This window comes from Charadrius vociferus, unplaced genomic scaffold (genome assembly GCF_000708025.1).
Source record: "Charadrius vociferus isolate BGI_N301 unplaced genomic scaffold, ASM70802v2 scaffold3, whole genome shotgun sequence".
In the NCBI taxonomy this organism is placed as follows: domain Eukaryota; kingdom Metazoa; phylum Chordata; class Aves; order Charadriiformes; family Charadriidae; genus Charadrius; species Charadrius vociferus.
The window spans coordinates 536,198-558,168 of record NW_009647748.1 but is presented as its reverse complement, the minus strand read 5'-3'; the positions used below and the strand labels follow the sequence as shown (position 1 = coordinate 558,168).

Genomic DNA, 21,971 nt, shown 5'->3' with positions numbered 1-21,971 from the left:
AGTGCTATCTCCAATGGACCACCGCTAAGACACTGCAGTATCAATATGCTTTTGATCCAGATGATAAATGTGTTTGTTGATTAAACAAAGCTCAAACATATAAACATATTTAGATACACACACATCTGTATGTATATATACACAGCACCACAACTACGGTTGTGTATACCAGAAACCAAATACAGTGTGAGTGAATTAAAGATCTAAGTCTTGCTTGAAGGAAAAAATGATAAGCAATAGTTTACTGACTAGAAGAAAGGGTGAGAAAACAGGACACAGACATCAGCTTTAGAATACCCTTTCTACCTACAGAACTGCAGGTACAAACACAATCAGGAAAGTGCACCATTTTATTGGAAGGCCCGCTGACAGATCCACATAAAAGTATAGCTTATCTTTAAAAAAAAAAAAAAAAACAGCATGCAGAACATCCACCTTATGCCTGCAAGACTTAGACTCTCTTCAAGAAGCAAATTAGGTGCTCAGACTTTCTTCCTCTACTCTTGCACAGGCAGCCAAAGAAAAAAGCACTTGCAAAGAGATATATACAGTTATTCATATAAAATTAGTTCAGACACTACAGAAGCTTACAAATAAAATCATCTTGCAGCCTCCAAAAGCACAGCAATAATCTCCTTGAACTCACCTTTGCTCAATGCCAAGATGTGCATTGATACTGGCATATCGAGCTGTGCCAGTGAGATTTTTGTCTTCTCTGTATGGTATGTGTTGCCTTGTCCTGTTGTCCCGGTACTTTTTGGCCAAACCAAAGTCAATAAGGAATAACTTAAAGAAAAATGAAAATAGATTACATTCCTATACAACTCAAGGAATCCCCAACCTCTGTCACTAGGCATTAGCTACATTTTAAGACAACCACACAATGTAACAGCCTACAGTTAAAAGGAAGCAAAATAACAGTGCAGAATCACAAATAGCTTTAACAAGTCAGTTCAAAAACGTAATTGTGAATTAGTTCAAGCCTTTTCTCAATCCAGTGGACTAGATTAGACTGTGCTACTCGGCATCTGTAGCTTAGTTCTGCAACTATTTTATGTTACTATCATAGTTTGTATCACATTAACTCAATAACTACAGTGCACAATTTAGGAAGGAAACTACCACGTGTGAAAGCACACCTCACAAAACCCACTCACACTAGAGCAGTTTACACATACAGATAGTTAATGGCAGCTCAGCAGCTTAATGCAAATGATGCACATCCTGTAATCTTCTCTATGTCTCAAAGAACACTGGCTGTTCTGCAGAGCATAAGGCCAAAATCTTCAACAGCAAACAAGACATCTTGCTTTCAATCATATGCTCATTTTAAGCCTACCGGAACACTATCACAGGAGCATGACACACTTGCTGATGATATTAATACAGCCAGGAAGCTAGAGCCTAGTACATGGAATCCAATTTAGGTTTCTAATAACCAAGCTTGCCCAATGATTTGGTATTTAGCAACAACTGAGTGCGTGCTAATTAGTGTGCTAACAGCCAGCCTATCTACAAAAGTTAATACAGACTGTACCTTCTTGTGACAAGATTTCAGGACTAGGCAAAAAAAGCAGAGGCAGAAGTACGTAAGGAACATTTCCAGCTCTAGCAACCAGTCTTCAAGCTACAAATCATCAGGCTGAGCCCTGATTCAAATGCTGGATTAATGCTACAGGATCAGTGACAACAACCCCTATAGATTAATGAATACTGCAAAAGTAACTTGGGTGGGTGAAGGAGATGATGGAAAGAACATATAAGGTTCTAGAAATTCCCAGTAAAAACCTATTCACCTTAAAGGTGATTCCAGAACAGGAACAGAAGATGCAGCTTTAAATGCAAACAAGTACTGGAGATTGATATGCAGGCATACCGCATCCAAGACTGAAACAAAGGGTCACTCTAGCACACTGGAAGGGCTGCAAATTGTAAAGTGACACTTGACACGGAAGCATCAAAGACACTGAAAGACTGAAAGTTTCTGAATTTCACAGTACGTATGTCTTAGAACACTGGTTGAAGAAGATTTTCCAACTATAGTAGTCTAGACAGGAAAAAACAAAGCTAAAACTCCTTAAGCCAGTGATGTTGGAGCAGAAAACCTTGAGCTGAAGTCTGGCCATGATTTACATACAACCACAAAGCACAGCAGTTCTACATTTGCTGTCCTAGTGAAAGCACAGACCCTGGAAGTCCAGAATGCTTTCACCAAGGGGAGGTAAACCCAAGTTTTTAGGTCAACTAAACTGGTCAGTTCAGGAAAATGGGGGGTCTTGTCTTTGTTGCACCTGCCACAGCTACCACTAGAGGTAGTTATTCACTTAGTGAGCACGGACATGTTCTCCAGCTACCAGGAAATTAGCGATTTTGATACTACACTCCTAAAGCAGATAGTACAAAGCTTCTATGTGATTACTATACTGCAAATGCAACTTTCCTAGCAGCAAAGCCCGAGCTCAAATGCAATCCCTTATTTTCTGATTAAAGCTCTCTGATCTGATGACAGCCTCTGATCTATAGTTTGCAATAGCTACTTTTGCAGGGCCTTTGCCCATTATTTTAAGCAAAACACTATGCCTTGAGAAGGATGGAAAACCAAACACTATACACATCAGGCAGAGTATTTTCCCTGCACATTTAGTTACAAACACTTTAAAGAATTCAAAATCTTCACATGCTTTCTGTAATCCTGGGGAACTTGGTGTTAAGGGTATGAAGGGACAAAGTCACAGTGCATGAATCAAAATAGTTAACACTGGAAGTGTGCCTCTAATACATAAATAGCTGGTGTCTAGCCCTTTTTAGAACCAACTCGGTAAGAGTACTTTCTTCAAGAGTTATAGAAGTAAATGATGCTATGCCTGTTCCACAGCTGCTACAAGGTCTCACTATTAGACCCAAAATAGGTAATTCTGCCTTGTCTGAAGAGCTATGGGTAGAACCTCCAAAAAAAAAAAGAAAAGAAAAGAGAATCAATTCAGCAACACAGACCTGTTTTGATGCTAGTCAAGTAACTGGATATTATTTTACAGCACTGATTTCTCCAGGGAAGTTTATTCTGTTCCCTAGCTTAGGCTCATTCTGTATGTCCTATTCTAGAGAGGTGGAAGGCAAAGGAGTAAGTCCATCTTGCAAAGAGTTAACTTGGAAGATACAGCCTGATTTGGATGAGCACAGAACGTACTACCGCCAGCCGGCAGGAACACAGACGTATTCTCACAGATAACCTCATACCACCTTAATTCTGTTTGTTGCACAATCAGCATTTTTTTGAAAGATTTTTGCCAAGAGCAACTAGAGAAGTAGATCAAAGCCTCTGCCTCAACTGATAAGAAAGTTTCAGAAGGAGACAACAGAAGCCTGTCAGCTTGCATACAGCAGCTAGGTGCTTGGGATTTAATACATGAAGACTATCACTGCAGAAAGCTACGGGCTGATTCTAGGGCCAAACTCCTCAGCTACAACTCATATTCAGCAACTTCCAGATGTCCTGCTATGTCTTCATTTCTCTCCAATTCATCTTTTCTTAAAGAGTCAGGAGTACTACATTTAACACTATAAGATAAGCTCATACTTCTCCAAGACACAGCTTGTTAGAGTAACTGGATTAAGCACAATGGATGGAAATATGAGTCCTCATTACATATATGGAAAGATTTTTTTAACAAAAAAACACAAGAGAAGGAGTCTGGCCAAAGCGATAGCAGAACTTCTCTCCGTGCATTCAAAGACACTGCAGAAACCCTACAGGAAGGCAAGCAGACAACCCTACGCCCTCCTACTTCACTAGGGTAGCATGTCTATCCTTCAACACATTCAACAGATTGCCTTTTTTTACAGGACAGAAGTAAAACCTGCTTCTGCATCTGAAACCAAGCATGTACATTTAGCCCTTTTTAATATCCAGTTTAGAAGTAATTCCACAATTTAAACAAGCGCCACAGGGAAACATCTTAGTAATGTTACATGTTTGCCAAGTATGTCTGAATAATGCCAACATAAGAGGTGCTTTTGCTAGGTCTACATTCTCCAGGAAAAAAAAAACAAAAACAAAACCAAAACAAAAATAAAGCACATGAATTTGGGGTTGAGGTTGGAATAGGAGACAGTTCAGACCTGGTTTAATCCTGAGAAAGATGGGTCCTGAGAAGTACTAACAGTCATGCTTCTTTTCCTCTTCCCCACTGGAGATTCTAAACACTGAACAAACAATAGAGGGTGGCAGTGCATCAAACAGTATTGCTTACATTGCAACAATGGCCGGCGCAGACAGGCAACACCGAGGCGTTCGAGAAAGAACAGGGTAGCCAAATGCCATCCTTCTTCCACCAAGCACTGTAGTTTTCAAAAAACTATGTATGTTCTTTTTTATTTTTTTTATTTTTTTTTTTTAAAGGAGAAAATTTGAAAGATGTGACATGGTAAATTTCAACTGTGAGCCGCTCCAAAATGGCACTGCCTTGACCAGGGATAGCAATGGTGACATTTGGCTCTATTAAAAAAGGAAATTGAAGTTTTGCTTACAAAAGCATCCTTTGGTTCCACAAACTGCCCTTCCCCCAAAAGACGTTTAGAAAAAGTAAATCTTCAGTAAGGAAGAGGTAGAAGGCATTTAGTCACCTTAAAGTTTACTTTCATAAGCATGCAGGGCTTATTTCTAGCAGAGCTGAAAATTCATCTTTTAAGGTGGGAGCAAAATTCCTCCCAATCACCAAATTAAAATTTGAAAAAAATCAATTTTTTTTTTTTAATATAACTGACAGGAAGCTACTGGAACAAGATTACCATGCTATTCTAGTCTTTGTGGCTGATTTTCTTTAAACTGTGTAATCATCTCAAAAAAAAAAAAAAGAAAAACCGAAACTACACTTAGTTACAAAAAGAAACAAAGCTAAATACTGTATGGTGGCAACTGTTCCCTAAACAAAGCACTTTCTCCTAAACTGAAGCAACCCATTCCTCGTTTTTGCTCATGTAAACCTATCTATTTATACTTCGGTTAAGATCTTCCTCCCTAGTCTTTAAAACCCTGCAACAGTTACGAAGCCCATGCCCACAGACAGTGTTTACCACCATATCATTGCATGGCTCCCCAGCTAGTCTACTAATGGGGAAAAAATTATATTGGTTTACAGAGAATTTTTTAATTTCAGCTGATGCAAATCTAATGTGTTCCTCCACTAAAGTAAGTACAGCAGCATTTTCTAGGCCATTAATCCACATCAAGATGAAACAGAGTGCAGCAATGCCAACCTAGCATGACTGTGCAAAAGTATAGAAAAATGGCCCAAAAAGAACAACTGGAAATCAGAAACTAAAACTAGGAAAAAAAAAAAGTTTTCAAGTTATACTCTAAGTCATGCCAGAAAATTAAGGAGCCTAACTGCTCAACACAGCAGAGAAAAACAGAGCTCTACAAAGTGAAAGTATGAAACTTGGGAACAAGCAAAGTTTAACAGCAACAGAATTACATAAAGATTGCCTTTCAGCTAGACTTACAAGCTTTTCCAACAATGGTTGGATCTAAACATTTAGTGCAGTGCACCTCTTCAGACAAGAGCTATCATTTCATGTTAATCAAGCTTTCCCTTTCTAACATTCATGGCCCTGAAGTTGGCATTCATACAGGCAAACAAAGGTAAACATTTAAAACACTAGTAGTGCCTAAAGAGTTGAGACATTCTCTGATGGCATATAAAGAAGATAAGTGGGAATCTTGCTTCCAATAAACAGCTTGATCACATACATTTGTCCTGAAGTTAATTTCTATTAAGTAGCATGCTTAATGCATTGCCAATGCTGCCTGTCTGCCCGAGCTTGACATACAAATTGCAGGATTAAGCATATTTAACTCAAGAGAACTAAAAATAAAACCCAGTTTTCTTCTATATAAGGTTTTCAACGGGAAACATGCACTTCTGACTACGTTTACCCATCCAAACAAGTGCAACAACCTCAGCCCACCCCTCCCTCCCCCACTTTTTTTTTTTTCCCCACAAAGTAAACCAGAGCAGTTTTTTGTTGTACAACATATTCAGGTACTCTAAAACTTAACAGTTTTCCATCAACATATTTGCACAATTTCATTTACTTATAAAGGCAATTGATCTACATGTTGGTTATTAGTTGTATCCACAATTCTAATGGCATGGCTGAAGAATTCTCTTTACCAGTCTGTCACTGAAAGATTTAATGCCCTGATGACTGGTAGGTCAGGAGCTCCCACGTTGGAAGAAATTCTTTTGATCCCAGGAAGTCAGCCCCAAAGTCCAAGACAAGATTTGACTTTATCATCGAGAAAAAAAAGCTATTACAACAGTTATGCCTATAATGAAACTCCATCATTGCGAGAAGTAGCTAAATATTCTCTAGACTTCATTTATAATCTTGTTGCAAGCCTAGAAATCATCTTCCAATCAAGCACCTCTCACAGGGTGGGTCAGAGATCCACGTGCATAGGCCACTGCATTTAGAAGTGGACACCAAGAAATCCAAGTTCTCACATCAAAGAATTATGGTTTAGCATCCAAAACATGAGGTTTAGCATCCAAAACATGAGGTTTAGCGATGAGTTTTAAAAAGCTTCTGCAGCTTGAATCAAGTAACATTACCATTCCCTTTGGATCTATTAAACAAACAGCATTAGACTAACCTTATTACAGTGACGCCCAATACCCATTAGGAAGTTATCTGGTTTAATGTCTCTGTGTATAAAATTCTTTGTGTGCACATATTCAATTCTACTGATCATCTGCAAAAACAAAAACAGCAACAACAAAACAGGTAAGATTTCAGTGAGAACAATTCATTGACGGTTTAAGTGAATTGTAAGGATGAATTTTTAGTGTTACCTTCCTCTGCAACTTCAGTTTCTGTATTTGCTTAATGCAAACGAAGGGGTGGGTTTGTGCTGTTCAAGTAAATTTATCTTGCTTATATTTTAAAATCCCATGATCTCGGTCAGGAAGTGGCAGATTAAATACCTGAAACTATTTCTGAGACATTCAAGTTCGTGTTCTAACTACAATGTCCCATTAAAGAGTACTTTCTTTTTCTTACTTCGAACAAAGGTCTTCTGTACCTACCACCAGACAATTTTAAAGCTCATTCCCTCCCCCATCCCAGTTATTAATTCATCTAGTTATTCATTCATCATCATGCATCAACTCTTCCAAGTAACAGTTTTCACAGAGCAAGTAACAACTTGATCGTGGCCCATACTGTCATATCTAGGCTACCGTGATCCAGGAATAAGTCAGCAATGAAGATGTAGAGAAACTCTGGCACATCTGTATCATCATATACAGTCATGTGATATCCTGTGAGATCACTGCACAGGCATTGATGTGGTACAGCTTTCCAGATTCTAAAACACTCTTCACACAGTCTTTACCGAGTTGAATTGTTACAATACCATACCCTTGATAGCTGTTCTACTGGACTATGCCCTAGAAGCCAGTTCCGTGCACTGGTATCATACACCCCATCTGTGGTTCCCAGATGACAACTAATTAGTGTTTACTAGCCAAAGAAATACTGCACAAAAACCATACAGATTCCCTGAAGATATTGTAACACCCAGGCTCTAGCTATCCGAGTAGAAAAATGGCTCTCTAAAGCAAGCATACCACTCACTTAAGGCAGCTGCGAATAGGGACAGCTGACCTTGTCTCCACACAAACAATGTGAGCTTCCTTGGCCAAGAGCCTGGGTTTCTACGAGCATCTGGCTAAGTGACAACTTGATACTAACAATTACGTAATATTAGATGAAATTTAAGCTACCATTGAAAATTCAACTCGAGAAACCCTTACTGCCTTTCAAATAGCTGAAAACGGCACAATCAAGCTATTTATTAAATAGAAAGAAATAAACACGGCTGGCCATTTCAAATGCTGTACTCTCATGACCAAGCTGAAAAATATCTCAACTGCCAGAAAAAGACTAAACAGATTGGTACTCCTGCTGCCTTAAGTAATGGACTTCAGTTTTAGAGGCCTTTATTGAGGTAGAGTGGCAATCCCACTAACAGCTTTAAGAACTGTCTTTAAGCACCACAACAACCAAAATCCTATTTATTAGCTCATGGTCTGATACTAGAAGTTACAGGCAGTTGTGAGTGCATAGTGACATTCAATAAGAACAGAAAGTTGTACTTGTTAGCTCTGCAGCACAAAGGAGTAGGTATCTGTGCTGTCCTCCCACTACAGGCCTACATTAATTTTGCATGCCATGGCACACAGGAGCCACCATTACTTCATTCCTATATAGGTCAAGCGTTCACTTAGCTATATACAACACTGCATAACACATTATTTAACCCACTTAGAGAACCATGTTGCACAAAATACTTTAGGGTTTTAACTTCATCACAATAAGATTTGTACATACCTGGTCTGCTAACATAAGTACTGTTTTCATCGTAAACCTGCGAGAACAGAAGTTGAAGAGGTCTTCGAGGCTGGGACCAAGAAGATCCATAACTAGAACATTGTAGTCCTTTTCTTGACCATACCACCTGCAACAAAGGAAATTACTCAGCATTAGCAGGAATCCTAATGTAGCCCAGGATACCATTAGCCCTCTTGGCTGCAAGGGCACATTGCTGGCTGGTGCTCAATTTGAAAGCTAACTAAAAAGTAGGGCTAGTAGCATCTTATTTTTCCTGGAAACAAAGTCTGAGGACAAAACAGAACACACAAGTTGGCAAGTGTGTGCGCATACAAATTTTCCCTTAAGAGTAAACACTACTACACTTCAGCAGCAACTGAAATACCAAACACCAAAATCAAAATGCAATCAAACAGAAGCCATTAGATGTCAATACACTGAGGTATATGTACAAAGTCCGAACTGAAACTCATCTGCAGGACACCTTACACTCCTATCATTATTTCCTGTGTTATTTAGCTACACGGAAGCATCTTTAAATGCTTTAGGTTTTGTTTTCAGCTACAACTTCTGTGCAAAAGACCAAAGCAGCTCATGCAGTTAACTCACATACTACCTCTTCATTCATTCATCGAAATTTAACAAGTGACAGTCACATTCTACTGTCCTATTAAATTGAAGATAAAGGCTTTTTACCAGGTTTTCAACATTTTAAAGTAAAAAACATTCAATGTCATAAAACCAAAAATATAGATGTAGCAATTTATCAATTGCAGCCAAACACACTTGTGATAACCACCTTTAAGTGTCTGATATATCAAGTTGGGGCAAAAAATTAAATGCTACCGGTGCTGTGAGGACAAGCAGAAGGCCTCATATGCATATTTTTCATTCCAATCCATGTCTAGTATTCTATCACAGTATTGCTTTATGTTATCTACAACTGTATTTCACCACCAAAGCTGCCCGAGCAAACCTGGAGTCACCCCCTTCACTTCTGCAAATCTCAGCTGTGAATTTCTGTACTTTAAATGAGCACCGAAAGACAGAACCTGAATATTCTTCTCCGCAGTCCTTCCGCACATTTCAGATACCTACACTTAAGTGAGAGGTGTGTGCGAAAAACTGTTTATGAAGCTGTGCTGAGTACTAGTACAACACAGTAAAGACTCAACACCTTATGAATCAGAAGGCTACATTTCACCTTTGCTAGGCACCTAGTCCTTATGACACAGACATAGTACCAGCAGTCAATGTATAAGGGACTGACCAGCTCTCTCCTGGAGGAGTCCTGACGTTTCCAACAACAGTGGTGCAGCAAGATACACCAAGAACATACTCCATAATAAGACCATGAAGAAAAAAAAATATTAATCAAGATTCAGCTCAAACACAGTAGTAGCTGAGGCTTAAAGATCTGTATAGACATATTATTTCCACTTCAGGCAATCACTCCAGGAGACTAATGCATATATCTGGAAAATAGTTGCCACTGATAAAGACGACAAATTCCTTGGTACTCACAGGATTCCAAGCTTAGCCAGGGTAGTAACATAAAATGTTTATAAATTCACAGAGAAAAGATTCTATATTTGTATTTGTTTCAGGAACTGCTGGCCTGTACCTTCCCACTTTCAGGATTCTAGTAGAAACCATGCACTTCATAATGCATTGTTATAAATTTGATAAAAGTTATGAGCTGTGGATCATACTCATTCTTTTATAGGTCAGTCTAGGACCTTTATTAATTCCCTACATGAAGGGAGGGATGCAGAAAATATGTACTTTGAAAGCAGTCATTCAAATGACTTGTCAACAAAACAGACTTCCTCTGACATGTTAATGATCATACCAATATTGTAAGTACTATTTATCTGTTTTTGCCTTCTAAAAATTCATTGACTGTACAAAAAACCCCAACCTTACAAGTGACTCAACTAGAAAACCATGCTGATGGTATTATTTGATAAAGTTTAATTTATGAAAAGGTTAATATTCACACTGCAACCTGACACTGAGACATGAAACACACGCATTTTGAAGAGTTGCCTAGCTAGGCCCTTTTAAGGAGTGATCAGAAGCTAGTTTCAACTGCAAGAGCAACCAAGAAGAGAGTTTTTAAAACACAATGCAGAGATAAGAGTAAAAACTGAGATGCTGTTGAGAAAAGTTCTTAATCAACTGCAAACCAGCTTCAGTTCAAGAATTACTATGTCTGTAAATCTACTCCTTGGTTTCTATAAAAGTCACCTTATGCAAATAGCTGAGTAGTTTTGACAAGGCTCTATAAACAACTCCATAGGTCACAGTTGAAAGTGAAACATTATGGTCATCTAGAGCAATCAAAACCAGACCAAATGACCTGCCTAGTTATTCTGTCATATGAAATTTAGGTCTGTGGTGAAAAAGTCTAAAGAATAACGAGCTGAAATGAAGCATTCTAAGGAGTAAAACAAGATCTAGACAAAACATTATTTCTTCAAGCAATAGAAGTCCTATTCAGATGCCGAGTGTAACTGTGCAATACAGTAATGATTCAGTGCCCAAGAGACTGCAGTATCAGGGAAAAGGATCAAAGATCAGTCTTCAACTGAGCTAAGAAAATTTAGTTACAACATCACAGAAAAAGTGAAGCTGATGAAAAGGAAGCCTGCCCTGGGAGCTATGTTTTAGAAAGCATTTCATTCCTCTATAGGGATATCTCTGCTTAGTAAGTGCAGTAATTCAGGTCGATTGCACAACCTCCATTTGGCCTACTTCTCCATATGCACAAGAAAATTTTAATCTCCTGACCATTTTGCACTAGTGGAAAGAAGAATCAACTCTGCAAGACAAATAAGACAGGACTCCTTAACATTTAATTTTTATGTTTACCTGCCTGTAATTCCTCACAGAAGACTGCCACATCTATTCGTTTCACTACTGACAACTAAAACTTCTGCTAGGGTATTGGAGTAACTTGTGCTTTATTTACTTTGCTAACACTGCAAGTAAGTTTTCGTTTCCCTTGGAACATTTCCAGTGAAAATGGGATTAAGAAGTAAGGCTACATCATGTCCATTCAAAGTCTAGTAGCTGCTACTACTGGCAGCTCTGAGTAAAAATGTTAGAAGTCTTGGCTCTTCTTAGGAAACCTTGGTTATTAAGATACATAAGAGCTTGGCAAGTACTCCTTACTCCTATATTTGCATAATCAATGTTAAGATGGCACATAAGCACACATTTTAGATGAGCACAAATTCAGAGCACTTTGGCATACAGGTTTTAACACTACTGGGCTTAAGTGCAAAACAATATGGCAACAAACTGAGCACAATTCTTAAAAAAAAAAAAACCAAACCCCACCATCTCAAAGAGAAATCTTCAGAAGTTCTAATACTGCATCATCAATGAAACTTGGGAATGAACTACTAATACGAAGGAATGATCCATACAAAGCCCTCGGTAACTCTTAAAGGTCCATTCCAACCTAGACGAATCTATGATTCTAACTAGGAGATAACACTATTATCTCAGAACACCAAGTGTCCTACATGTCTGTTAGAGCTATATGGCATTTATTTTCTTTTAAGCACACCTGGAAGTACACTGTCTCATACTCTCATGTTGATAAAGCAACAGCAGCAATGCATTTTAAGCAGGGAAAGTTTTGGAGGGGAATGGAAAGTGGAGCAAGAGATTTAACTACTCGTCAATTCACTTTGGGTGGGTAATGACTCTGCACAGTTACACAAAATGTATTATTTCAAGAGAAAAGCTAAATTACTAGACTAGAAAAACTCACTGTTTCTCTAATTCAATGCCACAGTGCTGTATGTCCCAATGGGACATATTTCCTAAATAGAGAATTTTGATTCTGTAGCACAGGTTTATTTACACCTACTTACGCCAAAAAAACCACACAAAGTAAGGAAAATTACCAGCTTTCCTGAAGAACAGCAGATGGGTCTTATTGAACACTACACAAAACATTAACAGACAATATTGTATGAAGAGTTACATTTTATCCTTGAATAGGCAGCGTAACACTAACATCTGATACAGCTGTTAAGAGCCCTAGTCCATATGCAAGCTCTAAGGCGTGCCCAAGCTCACGCATGCATAAAAATGCTTCGTCACTCTCCCCTGCCTCATCTGGTTAAACCTACAGATCACATTACTACAGATCAGTTAGAATACAGAAAATATCCTTTATGACGTTTTCCATCAAAGCATGGTTAAAGATTGAACAGTGACCTTAATGTGACTTCAGTGACTTGTCTAATTTGAAAGACCAAGACTCACCACATCAGCAAGTTTCCAAATCGTGGTTGAGCAGCCTGATATATTGCTCCAGTACACAGATAGAGCTGAAATTTTGTGACGTCTTTAATTTCAGTATTTGTAGCTCTATGCTGAACAACTAGGTCACATGACACATTGGTTTGTAAGTATTCAGTTTCCAAATCCCATACAGTAAAGCGGGTATGGTACCAGATCACATGACAAGGAATGTTTACTTGAACTCATGTGGGGTGTTTTTTTTTAATTCCCTTGACTAACCTTGAGACAAGCAAGTAAAGTGCTGATGCACATCTAGCACTTAGTAACAAATACTGTAGTCAGATCTTCTCAAACTTAAAATCTTGTTCTGTTTTCAGAGCTGCATCTTTCAAACATTGTGTGAGGTCTATTTCAGCATCTGCATATTTCATAAATAATGTCAATGACAAAAGAAATGTTTGAGAAAAATGTTTCCTAATAGCTTGTTTTGTTTAACTGAGAACATTTCATTTACTTGTTATAATATTCTCTTCACATCTAGCGTATCTTCCTTTGAAAGAGTCAAATTGAGGTAGGTCAACTAACTAGCAAAGAGAAACAGGCGAAGGGCTAACAGAATTCAGACACAGCCCATGAAATTATATGCCCAGTTTCAGACTAGAGTACCACTTACACAATTTTAGTAGATAACCAGAAGTTTCATCCATTACTTTGGCACTTGTGATTACAACCAAGGTTAACAAAACCCACATAATTATCAAAGCTGTGTGAGCTGGTCATGTGATGAATAAAGGAAAAGAATTCAGAAGATTCACATGAACAAAAAAATCAAATTCAGATCAAGATGAACTAACTTACTGAATAATTGTACAGTTGTAAACCACTGGTAAAGAGAAACTCCAAATCCCATCCATTCTGAAATCATGAAGCCAGTAAAGGCACTGTCACCATTAGCATAACGGGCTGTCATGTCAATAAGCTGTCATCTACAGCTTATTATACACAGAACATCACCTCAGCGTCACAAGAAAGTTTTCCTACTACCATACTACCACAGCAACTGTAACAAGACTATTTTGTTCCAGCTCAATAAAAGCTTTCCTCAATCAACACCTGCTTTGCCAGGTAACCTATCCTCCACTAAAGGCTTCTGTCAATTCAATCCCTGACTAGGCCAGTGGAGGCTGTGGCAACCTGGGATTACAAAAGAATATCTCCTGGTGGCTCACTGCAAGGAAGTACAATGCTTCTGTGACAAGACCTGAATAGTTAAATTCAAACCTTCAGACTTCCAGAAACCTTCGTACTCACATAAAAAAGGCCAATTTGGACTTCTTTGGCATTACATCAACTTTTGCCACTTTCATAATTCATAGTATTTGACCCTATGATTACTCTGTCTGGTCCTATGCAATTAGTTTCCCAGCACTTGGGCTTTCAAACACCAAGTGGAAGAGTTCACATGACAAAAATGGAGATTGTCAGAAGAACTAAGGTGTATAAAAAAAAGCTATTAAAACAGAAAGTGTATGGTGAACAAGCAAGCTGGAAAGAACTTACTACTGGAATTACCTGAGATCACCTTATTAGTAAGTTTGACAAGTCAGCAGGCACATGAGGGTGAACATGCAAGTCTGGAAGGCCTCATGAACACAAAGGTTTCAGACATCCTACAGAAAAACTGAATGACACTGAACTATGAACACTCTGGAACTGTACTCCATTTCTGAAAGCACTAAGTCATTTATACAAAAGTCTCTGAAATAGGCATTAGTCAGATGTTGTGACTAAAGAGCAAACACAGACCTCCCTATAATCATATAGCTCTAATATCAGGCATCACCGAAAAATAAGTAATCCTAACAGGTAAAAGTACAGGTATTCTACACAGCAACTCTGAAGCAATCGGTATCACTGCCTAAGGCACTGACGTGCAAGCCCTGTCACTAACATTCAGAAAAGGAAACCCAAATCAGAACAGGGACAGAAAAGAGACTTCAAGAAAGATGGGAAGGTGGTGACCCCTGTAATCATGTATTAAAACAGCTCAGCAAGGGAGTTATGCAACTATTCTTTATAGACAGGACTGTAATAGGGAGAAGGTTATTAATAAAAAAGAAAAAAATCAGGGAAGAATAAATGGGAGCTGACTGCGTATGGGTACAAGCATTTATCTTTAGGCACAGAAACATGATCGCTCTCTCTCTCCCCAACAGAATCATGAGCACTGCTGTGCTAGCCTAGAAAGTTTTAACATTGCACCTGACTGATTCACAGAAAGAATAGCACGTTGTCCAAAACAGGTGGTGGATTTGGACCAAAGTGTTCCTGTCTGGTCCCATATTCTAGACTTCCCAGGACAGACATCTCCTGACAAATAACAATGTTTCAGACAATTCTGGGAAGTATATTCTGCCTGTAAAACATACTAATTTGAGTCTTAACAAATACCTTTCTTAGGTGTGTTGCTTCAGTAATCTATCATCATAAGACTTGTATCTAAAATGCCACATATTTTATATTTCCAGCTTATCCCCGCTGAAGCTGGAAAAGCAATTCTTAACTGTTAGCCAGCTAGGAGTAATATAAATGAACTTAACATAACATGCCATGACTGAAATACTGAAGTGGAATATTTAGCAGATGTCATTTAACATTAGTTGCTATGGTGAGTATGAATTAGGCCACCCAAGGACTAAATAAAGAAACAGCAATGAACACCCTACGCTGTGAAGTTAGATAGACTCTATAAATAAAATTCTGTATCTTTTTTGTACAGTTATGAGAGAAATATGAATACACGACGTATGCCAGTGCAACTCATCTCCTAAGCAATAGGGTCATTTCATCTGCCTATGGTAATGCTGCATACATACTTCCATGTAGCTGACTTGCTGTTTTGCTAGCTGTTTAATGAGGTACATTAACACCTGGCAGGAAGCGAGTAGAACGTAAGTCAAGTTTCTTCCATAAGTCAGAAAGCAAGCCATTAATTGGCAGTAGGTACGAGAAACATTGCTGAGGAGAAGAGTGTTTCAGTAGCACCTCTCCTGATCACCTGTTCCAAATAAGAGTAAGTCTGAAATGAAACCGCATACTTTTGTAGCTGTTTCTGCATAGGCTGAGCTAAAGCAAGAAAAAAGGAAAAAACAAAATCAAAGAGGGACAGCTTCCTTTGTTTTCAAACTGTGGTCTCTCTTTGATGATTCTAAGGAGTCCAAAGACCAATTAACACAGAAGTTTAGATTGTTATAAAACAGATTTTGTTTAAAGACATTCATTCTCTCTGTAGAAAAATTTTAGGTATTAAGAGACCAGCTTTCAATCTTTGAGCTAGCAGAACAAGAGGCTTCCTCTTACCTACTAGAATGGTTCTGCCCTTCAGCATCCAGCCTTAAGTAATAACAGAAGATTAATTCATATGAGGCTCTATTGCTAAAGCCTTTCTCCTCATTACTCACAGACCTAGATGAAAGTATCAGTCTTACCAATGAAAAGAAGAGAGAAAACTTTTCAGACTTTAACTGACAACTAGTTTTGGGGTTGGTTTTTTTTTTGTTGTCGTTGGGTGAAGTATTGGGGGGGTGCTTTCTGGGTAGTTTTCTGGTGGTGGGGTTTTTTTTATGCTGCAGGAAGTTATTGGGAAACACCTTCATTTTGAACTGTTTCAAGAGAGGTGTACTTACAGATTTTTAAGCGCTGCTTAAAGAGATCAAAATTTGAAGTGCTCAAGGAAAAACCAGTTGTGAGAACAACCCCAAAATTACCAAACTTGACCACATTTTTCCATTACATGTGTTATTTAGTGAAGATGAATACAGGCAAAGTCTGTTATTAACAGATTAACCAACATGGCAGTAAGAGAGCAGAAGAACAAAATTGTAGATGCTTTTACAGATGATTTTTTTTTCCAAAACTCTTAAAATACACTTCACTATTTAGGAGATTGCGCAGTGATGCATGGGTGGCAATACTGCATTTCTCAACATCAAAATATTTTGCAAGAACCTACTGCATTGAAAAGTTCAGAAGTGTAAGGATTTACTTGCTCAGTTTGCAAGTGTTGCAAAAAAATCGCTAAGTCAGTAGTTTTGGATTTTAAACTTATAAATGACTAAACTTAAATATCACCTTGATCAGCCTCACATGCTGTACGGTATCTCTTTGGCCTTGCCCACAGAACAACACACACAGTATCTGTTTCACATTCACTAAGCTCTCTTCTGCTCCTAAGTGCAACACTTCTAATAGATCACCAATAGTCCTGCTGGTTCCAGCAGAGCTGTTTTACACTTGAAATTGATGATAATACAAACAAGTTATCCCATGACATTGTCAGGAGAAAAATCTGAAGCCAACTTTTCTTTCAAAAGTATATCTGAAAGTATCTAAAGGTAGTCAAGAAGTATCTAAAGATAATATTCATAAAGAATAAGAAGAATAGTTGATAAACACCATAAATAGCAAAAAATCAAGAGTGGCTGTCACAGATATTTCAAACAATTGTTTTTGTCAAGAGCACTTTAACAGACTTACACTATGAAGAAAACAACATACAAAAAATCAAATATATTTAGCTGCATTCCTCCAAACCAGAATGGAGAATTTGGGGATAAAGGTAGATAGTCCAAACTAACAGGATCAGTGCCCAGTTAACAAGATTACAGCTAAAAATGCTTTGCCACCAAAAAAGAGAGGAAAAAAGAAAAAGACAGCTGATGGCTGAGAACAATGAGAATAAGCCCAGCAGAATACTGCAGGCTTTGCATTGTGTCCTAAAGGCAGATCAGATTGTTAGAATGTTAAGCTTGGTTGAAGAGCCTTTTGTGAAAAATGAAGGTAGTAATTAACAAAAATTCGTGCATCAAGAACGTACCATAGCTTAAAAATCTGTAGAGCATTTATATAAGGTTTTGTGACAGTCCAGAGACGAGTTCAGAAACTTTGCTACTCTTCCAGGAAACAACAATAAGCAGCGAAGTCAAAGATTTGCAAATCTAAAAGGGTTTAGAAAATTTAGAGAATAAAGACATGCCAATCTCAATTTTTGCTAGCTTATGCGCAAACAACATGTTCTGTTACAGTGGGAGGACCAAGGCCCCTTATTCACCCTCCACAAGTAGTGAAGGTTCACAGTTGATCCCACAGAAGCAATATCAGAAAACTTTTAACTCCAAAACTGAGACTTTGCTTACTAGCTTTTTTGCAATCAGCCAGAAAAAAACATAAAATCAACCTTACAGGCTAAAAAAAAAAAAATAATTGCTTGATTCTAGATAATTTAAGTGACACTCTAGATACGCTATCTTATCATTACTAAATTTGCAATCACATCTTAAAGGGCCGAATCCAGTTTTAAGAACAGGTGCCCAAAACGAATGAGCAATCCATATTGCTCACCGATTACTTCAGCTTTGTGAGTCAAAAGAACCACAGCATACCACTCTAGTACGGAAAAGCCACAATATGCAACTTCTACTAAGTTGATCTTGGCCACTGCATTACTTAAGTAGAAGAAAAGTAGAGAACAAGTCCCTCATTTTTAAATGAGGAATGCAAGATTATGTGCCTGTCTCCCAGACGTGTAGCACTGAGATAAAAATGCTGCTGTGCCCGTTTATACAGCATGGCAATGGGAAAAGCTCAGAACGATTCTTTAATTTTCTATCAAATGCTCTGTTTATGCTGTTGTTGCTTAAAGGTGTCACATTACAGAAATTTTAACAAACTTATTGAAAGATTTTTGTTCAACTTGATTCATGTTTCTAAATGTACTGAGCCAAGAACAGCTTATTCCAACTTGACACCATACCATTATAAAACAATGGAACATGTATCATCAATTACACATGCAAAGTGACCTAAGTACAAAGTCATACATTCTCCCAGCTTAGCTGCTGCCAAAAACATGTGTCAGAAAAGCTTGAATTGTCTGAAACAACATGCACAGTAATTTCACTTTGGTCTTAGTCTTCGTAATCACCTATACAAAGGCATATCCTTGTTAAGCACCTTGGAGATATATCTCATTTGGTAGGTCAACTCCTCCCCCTTAGATTCAGAGTACCATGGGTTTGACTTCTACTAAACACACCATGTTTTAACATTTGTCCCAAGAACTGTGCTGGGTACCCTGCTCAGCTTCCTCAAAGAAGATTAAAAAAAACATAAAAACACTACTTCAGATTTCTTCAAGCTTCATCAGATGTCATACAGCAAGAAGATAACTAATAAGAGAAGCTTAGTCAAAGAACCTGTCAAGCAACATCTGGTACATACAAATAGATTTCAAATTAATGCTGGTTCTGAATACAAAAAAGATATTTCAAAAAAAATTTCTGAAATACTATAAAGATTAACACTGTGAGACCCTGAAAGTGAAAAACTTTAGGATTCACTGACTATCAAATAGATCACACACCTTTAGCACAATGGGTCTATGAATCAATTTGAGTTGATTTGAATATTGCCTTTTATCCGTTCTTACTCAGGTTCTTGTAATCTTGTATTACTTTGGAGGTGGAGGAAGGAAGAACTGTGTGTTAAAGAAAGGTTGTAGTTCCCCTGTGGTGGTGAGACTTCTAAACCAGAGTCACTGGTTATACAGAAAACAAAGTCAGATACAACAAAGTCAAATATAGAGGAAAGAAAACTTAAAGATGACTGCTGCAATTGAAGCTAGAAGCAAGTTTCTCAACATATAAGTCCACTTCCAGTATTTCAGCTTTAAATAAAATGCTCTCAAAGGGCATTTTAACCAAATCCAAGAATTTAAATAGTAGTTCACTTCTGTTACACAGAAAAGTTGGAAAATTTGCAGCTTAGGCCTCATTATAGCACCAAACGTTCAATTATTTAAAAAAAAATAGTTTAAGAATGCCTGCTTTTCCAGTTTTGTGATGGAACACCTGATATCTACCTGCTTTGGCTGTTTTCCCAGTTATCCTTGTTTTAGCATGTAACTATACTGCGATTGCTTGCAAAAATGCGATTTCTGTTCTTTTGGTTGTGAAATAAAGGCACCCATTTGAAGAAAAAAAGGAAACTATAGTCTAAAGTAGAGTTTAAATGTGTTTTCACCCAAGCAACTCTGTTTAAACTGCAAGGATTATGCTTAATTCAGGTATGTTTATTCTATTCCTGCAAAAGATTGCAGTGAATGAGGACAGATGGCCAAGACAACCGTTGTTTCCTCTGCTATATAGCTCCAGCTTACATTCAGGACTAGAGCCAGTTGTGTTTGGAGGGGGCAAGAGGGAGGCAGACATGTTTTAGGTTTTGTTAAAATTAATACATCATTTAGAGTATGTCATCACTATGACCTTACAATAGACCCTACAAGGCCACTACTGATATAAACGCAAACACAGCGAAGTCAGGGAAGGGTTAACAGATTAAATAGAATCCAGTTTGACCTAAAATCTAAATTAAAATCTTCTGCAGCTCAAGGAACAAAATTCCTTTATGCCATAGTGCAAACATAAGAAATACTAACTTTAAAACCAATTATTAACTAAGTTTAAGAAAAAAACTCAACTTTTTGTACAAAGTCTTTCTGGAGAAAACGGAAGTTTCATTTAATCTATTCTGATACATAGATTCAATAGCTGGGAACTAACCCAGTATAACACGTCAATAATCTCAAGAGAAGTAACTCCTCCTAGTCTGCCACACCAGTGATTTTCTTCCAGATCAGAAAACTATTAGACACTATTGAAAGTTTCAGACAGAATATGAAACAAGGAAGCTGCATAACAAGCAATTGGGAGGGATTAATCTTGGCACTTTAACTGTACGGAAATCCTAGTGACGCATCTGTTGCGGGTAACAGAAAGGGGCTGCCATTTCATTCCTGGTTGAGGTTCTCTGCAGTCTCAAGCCTTGCAGCACATAACTATGAAAGGAAAAGATACATGCCTGAGCACGTCCCTTGTCCCAACTCGAGAAGGGGGAGGGTTAATCACGTCCATCCGCCATTTTCTAAGCGGAGGAGGAAGACATGTTGGAACAAAAAAAAAAAAAAGGCAACAAAAGAAAGCAGCCATTTCCAGTACCGGCTCCAAACTCTCAACCTCATCAAGAACACTGGATCTCACCGAAACAGTCTCACACTTTGTTCTAATCACGACAAGAATTTCACACAGCTCATGAACTGCTGAAGATCTCACTTTCAAAGCACAGTACGTACAGATAAGAACAGACATCGGGCCAGTGAAGAGGATACCCAGCTAGTTGTAGAGCTTGGAATGGAGCATTTTCCCCCCAACAGCACAGTCCCTCCCAGATAAATCTCTTTTTGACGGTGGTGTCCTGCCTTACACTAACATTAAAGAAAAGTCACCGTACTGGCATACATGAATGACTCCTACCGTATATGTGGGATGCCAACTCCTCCCTGCAGAATCTTGTATAGTTTGCTTTCATACAGCAGCTGGGGATGTCTAGCCTTCTGAGACTCCAACTTTACAGCAACTTCCTACAGTGAGAGGGAACAAGGAGTCAGAGCAGAGCGTCCACTGAGGTTTAAGGGGCACAGCACTTCAATATCCCCCACACACCCCTGCTGCATATGCTTTGAGGTAATTTTTTTTAAGCTCTCGGTGCTCAACGTCCTGCATTTTGTTGCATCTTCAAATAAAATCCTTATCGTGATGATTTGTACATAAATATCCATTCCAGGACGTGAAATTAAGCTGGAGATGTAAAGTCTTCAGATCCATGTAAGTGAGGAAGAACATACGTGGGTGTTTCTTCTTTACAGCTCAGAGCCGTGAGGGGGAGGAAAAAAAAAAAAAACCCAAGAAAAAAAGAGCTGAAGAAACAGGGGATCTTCTTCGTTTCTATTATTGTTGATGAAAATGAGACACAGTGTTCCCTAGCTGAGAGAGAACGGAATAGATAACTGCTGGGAGAGGGACGACTTTGGCTGCTCTTAAAAGACAAAGTATGTTTTCCCACAATGGTGGTTTCCTCTCCCTGGCACTGCTGGGTGGGGGAGACCACGGCCGTACGGCTCCGCTGTGGGAAGGGGCAGTGCCCCCCCCCCCTCGGCGACGAAGGCCCTCAGCCGTGGGAAGCCCCTCAACCCCGGGGTAGGCACCTTCACCCCCCCGCCCCACGGAGGGCGGCTTAGCCAGCCTGGCCAGACGGGGACGCCTGGTGCCTCGCTGGCGGCGACGCCGGGGGCAAGGGAGGCAAAATCAGGCTTCAAGTCGGTCGCCGGTCCCCCCCGAGGTGTGTAAGGGACCGCGCCGACGGGCCCAAGGAGGTGAGGGAGTGCGAGGCGCCCTTACCTCCCCGCTGGTGATGTTGAT

At 38.8% G+C, this 21,971-nt stretch overlaps 1 protein-coding gene across 3 annotated transcripts in view; it reads right to left on the bottom strand.

The window, feature by feature from the left end:
• Positions 1–21,965, bottom strand: part of CSNK1A1 (casein kinase 1, alpha 1) — a 34,852-nt gene extending 12,887 nt beyond the window's left edge. For 2 of the 3 annotated variants that reach the window (XM_009882061.1, XM_009882062.1), the window contains exons 1-6: positions 21,951–21,965; positions 21,027–21,133; positions 8,395–8,521; positions 6,656–6,754; positions 4,120–4,203; positions 647–786 (exon numbers count right to left, since the gene is read on the bottom strand). In XM_009882061.1, the coding sequence (XP_009880363.1) occupies positions 647–786; positions 4,120–4,203; positions 6,656–6,754; positions 8,395–8,484 (413 nt within the window). In that variant the 5' untranslated portion in view covers positions 8,485–8,521; positions 21,027–21,133; positions 21,951–21,965. The remainder of the gene's footprint in view (positions 1–646; positions 787–4,119; positions 4,204–6,655; positions 6,755–8,394; positions 8,522–21,026; positions 21,134–21,950) is intronic. The other variant, XM_009882063.1, reaches the window with a different exon arrangement.
• Between the last annotated feature and the right edge of the window lie 6 nt (positions 21,966–21,971).